This window comes from Vulpes lagopus, chromosome 13 (genome assembly GCF_018345385.1).
Source record: "Vulpes lagopus strain Blue_001 chromosome 13, ASM1834538v1, whole genome shotgun sequence".
Taxonomy (NCBI): Eukaryota; Metazoa; Chordata; class Mammalia; order Carnivora; family Canidae; genus Vulpes; species Vulpes lagopus.
Genome location: NC_054836.1, coordinates 4240052 through 4258500, shown reverse-complemented (window position 1 = coordinate 4258500; position 18449 = coordinate 4240052). Strand labels below are relative to the sequence as shown.

Genomic DNA, 18449 nt, shown 5'->3' with positions numbered 1-18449 from the left:
ATTCTTTTCTGTGTTCTGTGATTCTGATGAGGAACCCAGGTTGAGAAAGGCTGGTAGAGGCTCCTAAATGAAAGCATAGCAAAACTTAGCACTAGGATCTTTAGGCAGGGAGAGTAGGCCATAAACTACCCAAACCTCCATGTAACTTCAGCAAAACAAACACTCTGGATAGGGAGGTATCTTTTTTTGAAACGTCATAAACCTTCTTCTAGATGTTCACCTACATAGAAAATCAGAGACCTCAACAAGAACATAAAGTACAGGTCTCTGAACATCTTTCACCAATATTTATTTATAAAGCACCTCTTATGTGTCAAACACTTCTAAATGCTGGGAATAGAACAGTACAAAACAGACATATCTCTACTCTCATGGATCTCATATTCAAATAAGGGGAGAAACAATAATAAAATTAGTAAAATACATAGTATGTTATATGATAATAAGTGCTGTGTAGAAAAATAATGGAGGAAACTTTGATAGGGAATGTTGGGTAGGGTATTTGTACAATTTTAAGAATAGCCAGGAGAGGCCTCAATGAGAATGTAAATTTTTTTTTTTTGAGAATGTAATCTTTAGTTAAAAACTGAAGGAAGTAGGATACCCACCCAGCTAGGTATCTCAAAGCATCCCAGGCAAAGGAAACAGCAAGTGCAAAGAACTTAAAGCAGGAGAGTGCCTGGCATGTTTTAAAATAACAAAACAATAGTAAGGAGGCTAGTATGACTGGAGTGAAATGTCTAGCTGGAAGAGAGGGTAGGTTTGGGAATGTAGCGATGTGATTAGAAACAAAATAGGGTGATACAGAGTTGTGTAGGTCACTGTAAGAACTTTAGCTTTTGGTCAGAATGAGATTGGGAAGCAGTGGAGGGTTTGGAGGGAAGAATTATGACCTGACTTATTTCAAGAGAATGAATCTGGCTGTAGTGCTGTGAATAAACTTCAGTTTATTGAAGAGGGGCAAGCTTAGAACCCAGGAGCTCAGTTTTTAAGACATGGAGATGCCTACAAAACATCCAAGTGAAAGGACTTAGCAGGCAGTTGGATATATGGATCTAGTGTGTAGGAGAGAGATTTGAGGTGGAGATAAATCTGAGAATCAAATGTCAATACATAACAGTATTTAAAACTATGAGGCTGCATAAACTCATGTGGGGAAGAGTATAAAGAGAGGAGGTCCAAGGATCAGTCTTGGGGATCTCCAATGTTACTTTTCTGTAGTCACTTAAATGATAATGTATGCTAAAAATGGGTTCCAAGTTTATTGACATGCATTTGCATATCTTCCTCATAGAGAACTATGAGTCAATTCCATTATTCCTAGCTTTTCATTTGATAGATATGGAGCTTTTTCTGTATCACCTCATGTGACTTCTCATTGCCTCTGTTACGAACATCACAGGCTGCAAGAGTTTTCTAGGATCACACAAACAAATCACACATGGATCAAAGCCTAGAAAGTAAGTCTCTCCTAAATCCCACTCCAGGGCTTGCCAATTGTTAATGTGAAAAAAACAAAACAAAAACAAAATGAGGTAACACTGTGTATGATATAGCTGCAAAAGGAGCAAACATTGGGGCACCTCAGTAGGTGGGTTGGATAAGTATCTGACTCTTGATTTTGGCTCAGGTCATGATCTTGGGGTCATGGGGATCCGGCTCTGTGTTCCGTGGGGAGTCTACTTGAGAGTCTCTCTCTGCCTCTTCCCCATTGCCACTCTCTTTCTCTACTTCTCTAAAATAAATAAATCTTTAAAAAAAAAAAAAAGCAAACCTCATCTTAGATTTCATTTTAAAAGCACTGAGTTTATGGAAATAATACTTCCTATAGATTATTTCAGACCATAAGTGGAATACTATAGACATGTTTTTATTTTTAAAGATTTTTATTTTTTTATTAATGAGAGACACAGAAGGAGAGAGAGGCAGAGACAAAGGCAGAGGGAGAAGCAGGCTCCATGCAGGGAGCCTGACGTGGGATTCGATCTTGGACGATCATGCCCTGGGCTGAAGGCGGCGCTAAACCGCTAAGCCACCGGGGCTGCCCTGGACAGATTTTTAAAAGGATGTTTATCTGGAATATATCCAGACGAAGATAACCAGGGCAGTGAGATGCCCCGAAAATGGTGATTTTTTTTATTTTTATGCAAAATCATTAAATTCCAGGGATTACATGAGAGCCTATCAGAGCTAAATAACTAGATAAATCAAGAATCATCCTAACATCTAGAATGCTCGCAAAGAAGCCAGGTGGCCATTTGCGAGGGATGCCATCAAGGTAATTCTAGCATCCAATAGGAAGCTGAATAACTGGTCTTAAGTTTTTCTATTTTCAGAATGATTTGACTCCATGCTCCTGAACTTTATATCCTTAAATGGATATATATGGTTGATAATTTTTTACAATAAAAATGGCAACTTCATGTAGTTCAACCTAAAAAGTCCAAGTTTTCCAGGGTGACATCAGTTAATACCATTCACCAATGAACTATAGTAGGCAAATATGTGTTCACTTAAAACCAAGGCATAGGTCACACTTTCTAGGTAAACAGATATTTTGTAAGTACCCTCCTAACATATAAGGGTTCAGTAGGAGGGCAGGCATTAGTTTTCTCTATAGGAACACAATTGGAAATGTGGATCTAGTGTGTAGGGAAAAGATTGAGCTAGCATTAAAACTTAATGTAGTTATTGTTTAGTATCAATCTTTTTTTTTTCAAAGGATTTTATTTATTTATTCATGAGAGATACAGAGAGAGAGAGAGGCAGAGATCCAGGCAGAGAGAGAAGCAGGCTCCATGCAGGGAGCCTGACGCGGGACTCGATCCCAGGTCTCCAGGATCACACCCTGGGCCGTAGGCTGTGCTAAACCGCTGAGCCACCAGGGCTGCCCTTTAGTATCAACCTTTAAATAATATGTACAAACTCACAATCTAAAATGTTACACATCATTTTATAAATCATATTTTCACAATTATTATGGTTTCTAGAGTTATATTAACTGGTTCATGAATTCTCAACGCTGGCTATTTCAGCAGAATAAGATAGGTACATAAGTTTTACACATATCTTTACACAAAAATTCAGAGGGATTTACATCATTCTGTTATGGGGGTAGGGATGAGTAAAAAGAGAAATGTAACAAGTGTAAATAATAATCCACCCAACCTGGGGATCCCTGGGTGGCGCAGCGGTTTAGCGCCTGCCTTTGGCCCAGGGCGCGATCCTGGAGACCCGGGATCGAATCCCACGTCGGGCTCCCGGTGCATGGAGCCTGCTTCTCCCTCTGCCTGTGTCTCTGCCTCTCTCTCTCTCTCTCTCTCTCTCTCTGTGTGACTATCATAAATAAATAAAAATTTAAAAAAAATTTAAAAAAAAAATAATCCACCCAACCTAAGTTATAGCTTCCCAAACAAGCTTTCTTCAATTTTATATAACAAATACTACTTCAATTTTATATAACAAATAAATACTATTTATGTGAAAAACAAAGTTTCAGGTCACGCTGAAAGTTTCTAAAGAATATTACTATTTATAATGTGAAGAGATAACTAAGGCAAACATTCAGCTTTCTATTATATTCCAACAAAGAGCAAAATAAAATAGCTCCATATTAGATCAGATACATAGTAGGCATTGTTGAACAAATGGCCAATGCCTTTAAAGGGTCCAATGTGGTAATAAGCTCATCTGGCATTAAGTGATAGCTCGAGAGCCCATATATTTGAACTAATGCCACTGCAAAGGAAGGGAAGAATGACAAGCAATACAATGTCACAGTTTAGGAGAGAAGGCAAAGGGGCTCACTGGAGCTAGGACCTACTTGAATGTTTTCATTGTTTCTTGGTGCAATTAAGGTTTCTCCATTAATTTGCATGGAGGGATGGAGAACTCCTCTTTTATTTTCAAAGAATGGAAAAAAATACAAGTCTTTGTACATTCTGCTCAACGAAGTTTATCAATGAATTACATACACCCACCCTCTGAATAAATTAGAAATTTGTTAATCACTCTCCTCTGCCTTTATTGGAAGAAGAGATCTGTATTAGGCTTCACTCTGAATCCTCAAAGGATCCAAAGATTCCATCCAGAATTTTGGTCTAAATTTCAACTGAGAGTCAAAGTATCTATTCTAAAGCACAGGTTTTTTTTTTTTTTTAATAAATTAATTTTTATTGGTGTTCAATTTACCAACATACAGAATAACACCCAGTGCTCATCCTGTCAAGTGTCCCCCTCAGTAAAGCACAGGTTTGATGGTGCTTCAATAGACAGGTGGGTCCATAGCAGCTCAGTACTCACCTGAGCTGTAGCTGTCAGTAGATGACTGAGAAATAGAACGAGACAGAGAGCGACGTCCAATTTTAGTGGGACGTTTGTTGAATTCTTGCTTCTGGTCAGCAAATTGGATCTGCTAAGAAAAAAGAACTCTAGTTATATAAAGGACAACAATCTTCATTCTGAGAGAGCAGTTGAAGGCTTGCATTAGAGGATCTTAGTTGATCTGTTTGTACCAACCTATACTTGGAGAGAATGATTTTTCATTCTTTACCTACTGTATTTCTATCAAATTTAGATCTTTGATTAACTCTCTGGCTATATACCTTTTATAATAAAACTGTGGACAAAAAAAAGGGAGAATGGGATGTTCTAGTTAAAATAAATTTTTAGAAAGCCTAGTCATATTCCTTTCTATAGTTTTGTTGAAAATTAAGACTGGAATCTTTGAAACTATTTATTCTAATATTCATATATCTAGATGAGAAAGCTATAAGGTACAGAAAAGTAAAGTGACTTGTCTTCAGATTTTAAGATTCTCAGGAAATGGGATGGTATAATAAAAAAGGGGTGGGGGGGCTTTCCTTCCTGAAACTGCATTCAAATCCTGACTATGGGGAGGCCTGGGTGGCTCAGTGGTTGAGTGTCTGCCTTTGGCTCAGGGCCTGATCCCAGGGTCCTGGGATTGAGTCCTGCATTGGGCTCCCAAGGAGGAGCCTGCTTCTCCCTCCACCCGTGTCTCTGCCTCTCTCTCTCTCTCTCTGTGTCTTGCATGAATAATAAAATCTTAAAAAAAAAAAATCCTTACTGTGCCACTAATTAGCTATGTGATGTTGGTCAAGATGTTTTTGTGATCCTCATTTTCTCATAAATACAGCAAAGACAAAAGTATTTTTTTACTTCACAGGTTTTAGAGAGGGTTAAATGAAACAACACATGTAAACTATGAAACATAGCAGTAGATTCAATTAAATCTGCCCCCCCCCCGACTCCTACTCCTACAGTTCACTGTTGTTATAATTCTTGCAGGTAGTCATTCTAGCCTTTTAAAGGCTTTGTAGAAATGTATTAATTAGCTTTTCAATACTAATAAGTAAACCTTATTTTTATGTATATATATTTTAAAAATTTTATTTATTCATTCATGAGAGACATAGAGAGAGGCAGAGACACAGGCAGAGGGAGAAGCAGGCTCCCCGTGGAGAGCCCCATGTGGGACTCCATCCCAGGACCCTGGGATCACACCCTGAGCAGGGTTGAGCAACTGCTCAATACCCTGAGCAGTTGAGCAGATGCTCAACTGCTGAGCTACCCAGGCATCCCAACTTACTATTTTTAATGTTTGATATCATAAAATACCTAAAAGCCACAAGATAGATCTGTTAACTATAACACAACAGATGTAGAAGGAGTAGATAAAGGACTGGACTGACTACATATAGACAGCAATAGAGGTCGCATTTTGGACCAATATCTGAGGATTTTCTTACAATTTTGTCTCTTTCTCCTATTATTAGAGGTTCTAGCTGACAATTCCTAACACTTTACAAATCAAAGCTCATATAATTTATTCAACAAATAACATTTTTTTCTTTCTCCCTAATTGAATGTTTGTATAATTGCTTCAATTATTCTGGATCCAAGGTGGCATGGAGGCAGGAAGGATCAAAGATCTGACAACTACCTTTCATGATAAAAAGATGGTTCCTTGGTGGGCAGAACACAGACACAACCTAATCAGAATGAAACCACCAACCAATGGCTGTATTTCCTGCAATTAGAGGCAACTACTGAGTCTTTTGAATATTGAGACAAGGGAGACTAATACCAAACTGGATGAGGTTAGCATCTCTTCTAGGGAATTCATAGCATATTCATAGCTATAATAACAAGCCTGTATACCTTAATGTACCTTAGAGTTTGCAAATTGTTTTCAGTAATAAGAAAATTCTTTGGACCAAAAGCTCTTTGCAAAGTGAAAAATTGGCAAAATTGACTATTTTGCTAAAGTAGTAATTTATTCCAAAAGGATACAGTGCTCTTTCCACACACTCCCATGGGATATACATGAACTTCCATGTACTCCTAGCACAACACTTACCACACTGAATATAAGTATCTACCTGTATCCTCTATAAAGGCAGGAACTGTGCATCTTACTCACCCTTATGTCCTCATGCACAAATGCCTGACACATGGCAGGCAATCACATGCTAAAACAATGAATCTGAAGTAGCTTATTCTAGCTTCACTGTCTGTATTTGGTCAAATATTAAGAAAATATGGTAAGCATAAGCCAAATTGAAAGTTAAAAGAATTTTCAGGGCCAAAAAAGCTAGGTAGGGGAAGGTAGGTGAGAAGATGGGGAGGGAGACAGAGGTCAAGCTGAAAACTCTGGCTTTCATACCACCTTTCTTGTTCAAAGACAATGATGTCTTTTTTTTTTTTTTTTTTTTAAGACGCCCATCTAGGAAAAGTAGCAGTAACTGACTTCCCAAAGGCCAGGATGAGTCACTAACTTCAGCAGTGCCTACTTTGGGCAAAAAAAGTAACATATAAATCCTGCCTCAGCTATATAACCCCCCTCTCATACACACACCACTAGAGGGGGCCAGCCACTCTGCTTCTTAGATTTGTAAAGTAAGGGGTGGGTGGGTGCACACCACTTTACCCCAATAACACTAAGCCATGTAGCTATCTGGCTATTCCTCTTCTCAATCCAGTTTCCATAGGCTGAGCTTTCTTTTCTATAGTCTCCTCCATTTACGGTAATTCCTCCCACCGGGTCTTTTGGCACTAAAGACTAGGCTACGCTAGCTTCCTCCACTCAGAGACAAGGTTTAAATCTTGTTTACTCATTAGACACTGACCTCATAATTAAGACAAAAGAATATTACAAAGAGACTACCACTTATATAGAATTATATACACTTTTCCCAATAAATAAATGTTTCTATCCTATCTTTTCGATCTTGTCCAAAACCAGAGTCCTTCAAGGTAACGCTCCTTTTCCATTTCAGAGAGAACTGCCTAATTCCAACAGGCAAGATAGGGAAAGAGACTATTGAGAAGGGCAGCTCACCTTATGCCAGAAGCAGGGATGAAAGCAGCAAAGGAGTGAAAAAGCAGCTGGCCTATTACAGTAATGGCTACCGCAGCAGCAAGCCTGGTAAGTAAGAGCTTAGCCTCACCTGGGCTCTAATCCCAGAGTTCCCATTGACAATGTATTTCTTCTTGTTGCCCAGCATAGTGACATGACCAGCCCCACTGCCACCTCTCCAGTCCAGGGACCCTTGTGGCTAGGCCTTTAAACTTTCCTCATCAGCAATTCTGTTGGCTTTGTTTCCAGCTAGCTTTTTTTTTTTCTTTTTGGTGTGGGGGTGCTGCCCTTCCCTGGAATCCCTGAAGCGGCTCCAACAACCCCTCCAGCAGTAGAGCCCAATTTAATAAGGCATTTCTGTTAGTGGCTCATCAACCATTCCTAATTCTGGTAGCTGTTTTGCTTTATTTTTTTTCCTAAACACCTAATTACACGGATCCTCTGACCTCTAAACCTTAACAAGTCCCTTGACAAGGCCCAACTTGCATGCGCATAACAATAGCTTATTTATATAACCCGTGCACTTTTTTGCCTGCTATAATTAACTTGCTAATTAGGTTCCTTTTTAACCTTACCTCCTCCTTTTCCATGTCAGATGATTTTAGTTAACCTAGTCTCATTAGAAAAAAATTAACTAGAGTCACTAAAACAATGAGGGAATTTATTAAGAAGGTAAGAAAAAAATGGTGCCAAATGCGAGGCAGCCTCTACACCCTGTGTCCTTGGGTTTGTCAGGTTGAGGACACTGGTTTCAGCTATCACCTTGGAATCAACTTTCTCAGACCGTTGCTTTACTCTTAATTGTGCATCTTTTATACAGGGTGTTTTTTTTTTTTTTTAAGTCTCTTATACAGGTTTTGACGTATGGTTTCTAGTCTCATCTCAAGATTGTTGCTGATTAAATGGTGAGTGACTCTGTTTTTTCCAAAGTTTTTCAAAAACTGTTTTGTGGGAAGTATGACTACAAAGGAGAATTTCCTATTTCCTTAGAGTCCCCAGAATCACAATGACCTTGTTACATATCAGATAAAGAGTCAAATGAAAGGGCAAAGAATCACATTATTTGTTGATTTCTAGAAGGCAGTGAATAGGAAATCTACATTCAACTGTATGTTACAAGACAGGGATGGAAATGTGATTTGAGTTCTTCCTTAAAAAAAGAGATTGCTTTTTGAGCAGAAGAAAGAACATAAAATGGTAGATTCTTTTTTTTTTTTAAGGATAATCTTTACTTTGAGAGAAAAGATCTCTGGAAGAATGGAATAAAGGGAGGAGAGCTAATATTTATTAAGTTCCTACTATGTATGCATAGCCCTGCATATATATTACTTCTATTAATCAGTATAAGAATCTTACAAAGTAGTCCTCATTATTCCCTTTTGACAAGTTAGGGAAGGGCAGTCCTAAGAGAACGAATGATTTGGTGGACATCTCACTGCAAGTCAGTGATGGCACTGAAACGGGAGTCTGTGTTTGACAGAGCCAAAGTTCTTTCTACTACACCACACCTTATGATATTAATCAGAAGATGAAAAAGTCCCCTGGTCCTAATTCTGGGAATACTAGTCCCACCTCATTTCTCTTAATTTATCTTCAAACTTAATTGATTTAAAATTACTCTTTAAGTTTTTTATTTATCAGATTGGGTCTCAGAAATGGTATCAGCCCAGATGATCTTGGGGCTCTGATCACACAATTCTGAAATGGCTAATCATAGAATCTGAAATCTAATAGCTCTTTAACTAGCAACTTTGCCCAATGTCACTACCAAATATTATGACAAATTAACTGAACTCAAATACGATTCACTATCACCCATGACAATCCTGATCTCTTACTCATAATTTCACAAAATAAGACAGTCTTTTTCTTTTTCTTTTTTTTTTTAAGACAGTCTTTTTCTGGGATCTCTGGGTGGCGCAGCAGTTTAGCACCTGCCTTTGGCCCAGGGCGCGATCCTGGAGATCCGGGATCGAATCCCACATCGGGCTCCTGGTGCATGGAGCCTGCTTCTCCTCCCCCTGCCTATGTCTCTGCCTGCCTCTCTCTCTCTCTCTCTCTCTGTGTGTGTGTGTGTGACTATCATAAAAAAAAAAAAAAAAAGACAGTCTTTCTGTTTGCATGATGACTCTCTAAACTACTGCTCTTAGGACACCCTCAGCTGGTTCTGCATTTTCCTTGCTTAGGTGAAAAGGAACTCATTAGTCCAAGGGTTAACTGACTAGACCTGAGCCAGGAGCTGCAAATCTATACTAAATCCAACTAGAAGACACTATTGCTGACAGGAAAAGCCTTACTACTCAACAAGTTTATCTAACAAAGTAGTTCTCAAACTTTAGGTCCATCAAAATAATCCACAGGGCTTATTAAAAAGCATTGCTAAGCCCCATCCCCAGAGCTTCTGATTTAGTAAATCTGGGTGGGGCCAAAGATTTTTGCATTTCCAACAAGTTCCCAGGTGATTTAAGGATGCTGGTCTGGGGACTACACTTCAAGAACCACTGCTCTAACACTTTCTCCAAACATGAATAAAGCAGCCCTAATGCTCCTGACTCTCTTCTCCTTAGCCAACCATTTTATCCTGTGACCACACCATAGAGGCATATTCACAGGCAGAAAAGAAAAGATTATTTGAAAGGTCAGAGAACAGAATGAAGTGATCCTTTCTTTATACCCAACACAGGATATAAAGAGAACTGGGTCTAATTCTGATCTTTTCACAATTTAAGGCTGTTAAGAACAGATGGTTAATACATTGAGAAAACTAGGACTCATGGGGAGGACGGAAGATCTATTTACCCTAAAAAGGATCAGGCCAAGAGAAAACAATTTCTTTTCAAGTACATAAAGTCATACTACAAAGGATGATTACCAGCGCTTTCTCTCTCTCCTCTGCATTTCTTAACATTTCAGCACTTAACACTGGTAATTCTCATTTGTAAAATGGGAATAATAACAGCTCCTTTTCCTATCTCAGATGTGCACTGGACAAATTTTTAAAAATGATGTAAGTAAGAGGGTTTTGGAGACTACATAATGATACATACATATAACCTATTAACACTTCTATTCTTTTAGGTCAAAAGTTTTTCACCTAGAGTCCATGGATGTCTAGACCAACCCCTTAACACAGAATGCAAAATTTTGTGTATGTGTTTATTTTCCTGGGTAGAGGGCCCATAGTTTTTCATCAGTTTCTCAAATGGATCTCTGCCTTTAAGTGTCAATCCAGATCAGAGTTGTAGTCAAACTACCTCCTACCACCATTTACCAGATACCTTAGAGATTTTTCTTTTACTTCCAAGTAGACATGGTTCAAGCATTCTTAGACACGTCTCTCTCTTCTAAGCTAAATGAGCTGCCTGAGCAGATTCTTCACCTATAAAAGAGATTATTTCTAGCCAAAAGAAAATTGGGTAACCAGCTGGCTGGGTACTCAAGAAAGTCAATCAGATTTCCTATGGAAAAGTACCAAGTACTAGTATAGACAGCTTGGATTGGAGGAGGAAACATCAAAATATAAAAACTTTTTTAAAAGGTTACTGCTGCTCTCTATGAACACAAGAGGAGGTATTTTACCTACCAGTAGAGACCAAAGATTTCTCAAGGGAAATAAAAACATTAATAAGGACAGTCTTTAAAAGGATATGTTCCACAACCATTTAGCAGTAAAATTCCTGAACAAGGTTAAAAAATCCTTGACATGAAAACAGCTTAGGAGCAGAGGCTCCAGACGTTTTGCAGTGACTGAAGGAATGTTAACTTATCAATCAACTCTACCTTATCAATTCTCACTTTTTTTTTTAAAGATTTTATTTATTTATCCATGAGAGACAGAGAGAGAGAGACAGAGACAGAGACAGAGACATAAGCAGGTTTCCCACAAGGAGTCTGATGCAGGACACAATCTCGAACCCCAGGATTAGGACCTGAGCTGAAGGCAGATGCTCAACCGCTGAGCCATCGAGGCATCCCTACCTTATCAATTTTCAAGATGGGGATTCTTCAAACTTTGTTCTGGCTTATTTCCCTGCTGAGAATCAGAGATGTGAGTACTGTCAGCTGCTGTGTGTGGTCTGAGTCCTATTCTTGGAGGGGTGTGCAAGTCCCTTACTGCTTCTGATCATTAACAAAGAGGGACATGTTATAATGTGCCTCCTCTGCTAAATTGTCCTCTTGAAAGAAGGTCTGAAAGTCTTGTAATGTTTCCTTTGGTGGCAAGGATAGTCTCAGTGGAAACTAAGTTATGTTAATATATAAACTGGAACATGAATCAGACATTTGGTTAAAGCCTTCTTAAATTGAAATTCTGGCCCCCAATATGGGAGGTGGCTTCAGGGTTTTCTCCTGGGGGATTAAAAGGCATTCTAATATTTCATAGGTAAGATCTACAGGCAATATACACTAGAGGGTGCTTGATGGCTCACTTTACTGGCTATGTGGCTATCAGTGGCAGCCTAATGAAGCACTTCCAGCCAGGTCAGAAAGTAATGATTTATGTGCTATCTGAAAGAAAGCATCAAGAGGTAAATCTTTGGCAAGGAAAAGATAGACAAAAAAGCTGTTATTGAAGACAAGCCCCTTACTACTCTTTCTTGCTGTTGTTAAAAATTTTTTGCTGATCAAAGGTGTTTTTCTGGCTTTTGAGAAGGGCCAAGAAATCTCTGAGAATGCCATATTGAAAAAAAAAGCAGAGCTGTGCTTTATTAAAGAATGTTTTCTAAAAGTTGGGAAGTCCTAGGTCACGTCCTCAAGCAATAGTCACTAACTCTTGCAGGAGTTTTCTTGTTCCTGTAAATAAAAAGAAGTAAGTAAAGGTTCAGTAGGAGCTCCTCTGGAGAGCACGTGCTGAAGAGATAAGAGGACTATTATGAGAATAAGAGTTACTATAAAACTTTTATTGACTCTGAGTTGACACTCTAATGTTCTGTGGAATTCTTCTGTAATATTCCTTTATCAAAATACCAAAGTTTAATATCTTAAAGTGGTCCCTCCCCTAAGACAACCAAAATTCTTGCTCCTCCTTCTTGTTTATTAGTGAGTGGCTGGAGATTCAAAAACAAATTTAAAATCCAACCAGAATTATTATGTGATTCCTTTCCATCAATTTTAAAACACTATGTTATTTGAAATAAGCCTGTTAATGGTTGAACACTTTAAAACTGAGCACAAAAAAAAAAAAAAAAAAAAAAAACCTGAGCACAAGGTTCTGAAACAAGAACAATAGCAATAACCCCAACAAAAATAATAAACAATAGTTGTGACAGTGAGAGTTGAAATGTGGTTTCTTTAGTTAGGCCTTTGTCAGGCCTACTATATAGTCAATCTCATTACTGATGGTTATGTAAGTCCATAATTCCATAAACACAGAAAAGAGCCTGAAATATGTTGTATATAATAATCTAGCCAGTTTTCCATAGGGAAACATACATATATATATATATAAAAAATAAGGCTGGTATAGACTCTAAGAAATCAGGCTAAATCTAGAAAAAACCAGACAGTGGTTGCTGTTTTTAAATCAAGTTAAATAAACTTTAAACAAAGTTGAAACTGGATCTGAAATACTAGGTTTTATGTGTTAGTACTTATCGGCAAATAAGTCCTTATATTTAAATTATATTAAAAATATCTAACAGGCAAATATGACATTCTGAAAAACGGTACTAAGAAAGCTATAGTTCCTGCCCTTTAGAAATACAGATATAAAGAATATCTGGGGAAAAGTGGGGCAGGTAAGGGAGAAATCCCCCCGCCCTCACTATTCTTTTTCTTTACCCCCATGAGAAATAAACTAAGTATCAGCTTGCAAACAGAGTGAGAAGCAATCACAGGATAACACAATCCATGCAATACACCAGCAGTAGAGGAACTCCAGCCCAGCACAGACAACCAGGCAATAAGCTGACTCTGGCCATGGAACTCTCAAACCTTTCCCAGGTTCACTTGCAATTAAGAAACAGGCATGATCCAGGACACAAGAACTAATTAGAAATTAGAGGAATAACTGTTCTTCCAACCACAGGTCTTGGTAGGGACTTGTCACAGGTGATCCCTGTCACCTGTCAGACATGGTTGCCTCATTACCAAGAAACAGAAGGAAAAGCAAAGTGACCAAAGAACTCACCATCCATTCAGGCACGTGAAAAGCTGAGGTGCCCTCATTACTGTCCCACTTCTCCATAGTTCAGGCTTGGGTAATATATGTCCTGAAGCAAAAGGGAAAACTGGTTTGGAAATGCCAGGGTTTTTTGAGTGCCCCAAAGCAGAACCAAACCTAGTGATTCACAAGTTCACAATATCTAGCTGAATCTGCATCCCCTTTCAAAGTGACTTTCTATTCAAATTAAGATCATTAGTCAACCGCCTGACAAGTCCCTTACTGGCCGGCTTCAAACCTTCTCCTTTCACTCAAAATCAGAGCTGATGTAAGGTTCTGCACCCAGGCACTGAACTTCCCACAGGACACTCACTGTTTAATGCTACCCAAACACACAACCCCCGCCTCCCCAGTAGGGACTTTCTGCAGCAACAGTCAGGCTTCCTCTCTTTCCCCGTGTGTAAGGAAGGCACTTGTTAATTTTCTCCCGCCCCTCAGGACACGTCACTGGAGGTGCTGATACCAAGATCAATAAGGATCGAGGTCAAGAAGGCACTCCCATTTCTCAAGAGTTGCTTGATTTGGATCAGCTCAGTAAACAGGCGTTTCCTTGAAATCAAGAGTTCCTTATGGTTTTCAAGTTTAAACAACTATGCAGAACTTCCCCATCTGCTCACACCGGGGATCTGGCACCAAACTCAGGCATATCTCAAGCTAAATTCTTATTTACAAGGGAGATTTGATTCGGATAGTGCCAGGGAAGATCTCTTGCAAAATCAGAAATTAGAAGCTCTGGAGAATGTTCTGGGACCACAGCTCCCTCTGCTGGCCCTCTGTGCTATATACACAAAGGCCCCAGAGCCTTGGGCTGGGGAAGCAATGTAGGTACCAACTATAAACCAGCTTGTTCCCTGAGGCTAGTCAGGAGCTACCAGTGTGTTCAGAAGCAGCCAAGGTTTCAATAAAGTCCCTATCCAAAGTGGGGTTTGGGTTTGGGGAAGAAACAGGATGCCAACACAGTAGCCCAAACACTATCACCTTTAAGGGACCTCAGGAGCTCTTCCCTCCTTAGGTTCCTATGCCAGCTGCCTCCTCCATACTTCAGAAGTTTGGAAACAAGACAAAACTAAAAGTAGCCTAACCTCTTTTACCTGCTCTGCTCATTCCTAGAGTATATTATCCAGTAAGAATACCATAGATTTCAGGCACAAAGTAAGCCCAATGAGATATGCCTGCTTTGGTCCCTTTCAAGGACCAGAGACTCTTTCAGTGTTAAGTCCATTTGCAGAGGATAATTTTTTAGAGCTGATGGTTATGATATTAAAATTAGGATTATTGGTTCATTGCCCCTTAGTGCCTTCACTGGTTAAGAGAATGATCCATGTGGAATGAAGAGGAAGGTAATGTTGAGGGGAAGAGGTATCGTTAAGATGCCAGAGAAGGCAGAATTCAAATATCTGACCTGGATGTTTAGACTAGAAAGAAAGGCAGGTGAAAACAGAAGGGGACTGACTGTTGGACCCTGTGAATGCAGAAGGATCAAAGGATGAGAGATCACAGGGCAGGTAGATATCAGATGCAGTAAGAAGAGAGAACAGCAGGGGTGCCCCAGTGGCTCAGTCAGTTAAGCCTTTGACTCCTGATTTTGGCTCAGGTCATGATCTCAGGGTCATGAGTTCAAGCCCCGAGTTGGGTGTGGAGTCTGCTTAAGATTTTCTCTCCCCCCCCCCCAAAAAAGATTTTCTCTCTCCCTATCCTGCTGCCGTGCCCACCCACCTCTAAAAAAATTTAAAAAAGAAAAATGAAAAAAGAAAGAAAAACAAACATCAAAGGTAGAAGTAAAGGAAGCTATCATCACAGAGGGGCTATGGAGTGATGCCAAGATATAGAAGGTTGACGAGATGCAGAAGCAACAGGCCCTCTGGGGTCAGAGTGTCGATTCTGATAAATCCTTAGTTGAGCCACCTCCAGTTATTGTCCTCTTGTCTTCCTCTTAATCCAAACTTCTTAACAGAATGAGAAATTAACCTTTGCTGCCTAAATTTCCAATGGTATCTTTCATCTGTACTTTAAATGCAATGTATTCCAAATCAAAATGATTGCTCCATCCTTCCTCCCCTCCCCAACCCTCCAAACAAGTTTCTTCTCACTTTTCTACCTCTATTCCCTCAGTCAGCCAAATATAAACCTCAGTCATCTTTGATTTCTTTCCTTTCCCTAGTCCCTAGAACAATCCGTTGCCAGTTATTTTTTTTTTTTAAGATTTATTTATTTATTCATTCAGAGAGAGTGAGAGAGAGGCAGAGACACAGGCAGAGGGAGAAGCAGGCTCCATGCAGGAAGCCCGATGTGGGACTTGATCCCGGATCTCCAGGATCACACCCCCGGCTGTAGGCGGCGCTAAACCGCTGCGCCACTGGGGCTGCCCGCCAGTTATTTTTTTTTTAAAAGATTTTATTTATTTATACATGAGAGACAGAGAGGGAGAGGAAGAGGGGCAGGGGGGCAGGCTACATGCAGGGAGCCCGATGTGGGATTCGATTCCAGAACTCCAGGATCATGCCCTGGGCCGAAGGCAGGCGCTAAACCCACCCAGGGATCCCCCGTTGCCAGTTATTTTTGAACCCTTTTCCAAGCCTGTTATCTGTCCCTCTCTATCCATTTTCACTACCTTCTAAAAACCCTCTATAATGTCTTTCCAGGATGGTCTTCCTCTCCATATCCCAGTACATACTCCATCCCTAGGAAAGCTGAACAGCCCACTATTTCCTGAATGTGAAGACCACATAGCACAGCAGCTAAGACCTTGGTTTGGGAATTAAACAGACCCGGGGAGAATACGGACTCTGCCCTTTACTTTTTTTTTTAATTTTTTTTTTTTTTTTTTTTTTTTTTTTTTTTTTATGATAGTCACAGAGAGAGAGAGAGAGGCAGAGACACAGGCGGAGGGAGAAGCAGGCTCCATGCACCGGGAGCCTGATGTGGGATTCGATCCCGGGTCTCCAGGATCGCGCCCTGGGCCAAAGGCAGGCGCCAAACCGCTGCGCCACCCAGGGATCCCCTCTGCCCTTTACTTAACCTCCCACTCCTCCAGTTTTCCAATCTGTATAGTGGAATAATAATAATAATAATAGTAATAATAATAGCCACCTCACACAACTGAAGCAAGGATTTAAAAAGTGTGTATACACTAAGGGCTTACTAAATGATGGCTCTTACTTATGTCATTATTATGCTGTGTCCTTTCCCACCTCATGCCTTTGCTCATGCCATTTTCCCAAATTAAAATGCATCCATTCTGCCTTCCCTTCTGTTAATTTGACTTATGCAAATTCCTCAAGTTCAACTCAAATGATAGTACTGCCATGGAACCTAACCTAGAAAAAACAACCTCCCTTTCCTCTAGTATTGGTCTTTGGTCACATCACTGTTTTCAGCCTTTCTCATGTTAAAGTTAATGCATCTGTGTGTTGTCTCTCATCAGATTACAGGCTTTTTCAAGTGCTTAGTCAGTTTGATTTGCCCACAGTGTCTGGTACACAGTAAGGGCTTAAGAAATTATCATATTTTTTTTGAAATTATCATATTTTGTATGCTGTATGTACACCTTACAGTACTTTGGGGGTAACTTGCATAATCAGTGTGTTCAATATATTTATGTCCATTTTATTGAACCTGGAATGTTATTTTACATATTCAGGGATTTAGTTATACTATTGCCTACAGTTATGACTTATTTGTGGTGAGTCCTTAATAGGGTTTTAATCCTTAATTATATAATCTCTGCAGGAATATATAATCCACTTTCCATTGCTTGATCTGCATCAATTGTAATCCATTATGATCTGCATCATAATAAAGCTTTTAGGAACAAATCAAGGCCAAAAGAGTGGAGTCCAACCCTAAAAATATTTCAGTGATCAGCAAATTACTAGATTACTAGTGGTCTTGTAGATGTTTTCTACATAATCGGTTATTTAAGTAATAGAAGATGATTGCACTCATGGTAAATGTCAAAACATGGAAGAAAATGACTTAAAGAAGATGGGTGGGAATATAAGAATAAGCACAAATAAAATATATCAATTTTGCAGGCTAAACTATCATATTAGTTGTGACTTTTTAAAAAATTTAAAAAAAATAAATTTTATTTATTTAAGAGAAAGTGAGAGCACAGGAGTGTAGGGAAATGGTGGGGGGGGGGGGGAGGGTAGTGAGAAGAGAAAGTCTCAAGCAATTCTGCGCTGAGCACACTAAGCACAGAGTCAATGTGGGGATCATCTCACAACCCTGAGATCAGGACCTGAGCTAAAACCAAGAGTCCAACTGACTGGGCTACCGAGGCACTCCTGTTTGTTTGGGTTTTTTTACTGTAAGTTTTAACTAAAGTAGATTTCCTTTACAAACTGTAGCTTTACTACACCATTCTGCCATGACTGTGAAACAAAAACACAACAGGAGCTGTTATTACATTTGGGAACTGAAAGTCTAGTAACTGAGTGGGGCTGTATGCAGCAGGAGGCATGGGTGTAAGAACTAATTATATAGTTGTTTTTGATCTAATTTCATTTTACTATACTGTGCCTTAGAAGATACACCAACAGCAGGAGGAGTAAGAGAACTGCACATGGTTATCTATAATAAGCACTCTTCCCATTTAGGTGAGAAGTTTGCAACCTTAGAAGAAAAAAAGTTACTCAAACTACATTTGTATCTATGGCCTTCAAACTTTACAAAAATTGACCAAGTGTGTGAACAGCTCAAAGGAATCTCATTTGCACTCCAAGAAGAACAACTTGGAGCTGTCTGTGCCAGTTGTGCTTCTGCCAGTGGTGATTTGATAGCAGCATTGTTAATGAAAGTAAGCCAGGTGACTTGCCAGAGTTGAGTATATGTTTGGCCAGAAGAGAAAAAAACAAGTCAATATTTCCAGGGGGTCAAAGTCAAAAAGAACCACACAGTGGTAAAGAA

General features: G+C 39.4%; 1 protein-coding gene across 6 annotated transcripts in view; it reads right to left on the bottom strand.

Moving 5' to 3' along the window:
• Positions 1 to 18449, bottom strand: part of AHCYL2 (adenosylhomocysteinase like 2) — a 164225-nt gene that overhangs the window by 41794 nt on the left and 103982 nt on the right. Inside the window, exons 1-3 of one of the 6 annotated variants that reach the window (XM_041728103.1) lie at positions 13852 to 13943; positions 13506 to 13587; positions 4303 to 4414 (exon numbers count right to left, since the gene is read on the bottom strand). In XM_041728103.1, the coding sequence (XP_041584037.1) occupies positions 4303 to 4414; positions 13506 to 13562 (169 nt within the window). In that variant the 5' untranslated portion in view covers positions 13563 to 13587; positions 13852 to 13943. Of the gene's footprint in view, positions 1 to 4302; positions 4415 to 7469; positions 7820 to 13505; positions 13588 to 13851; positions 13944 to 18449 lie in introns of those variants that run through there. The other 5 variants (XM_041728105.1, XM_041728104.1, XM_041728106.1 and 2 more) reach the window with 5 other exon arrangements.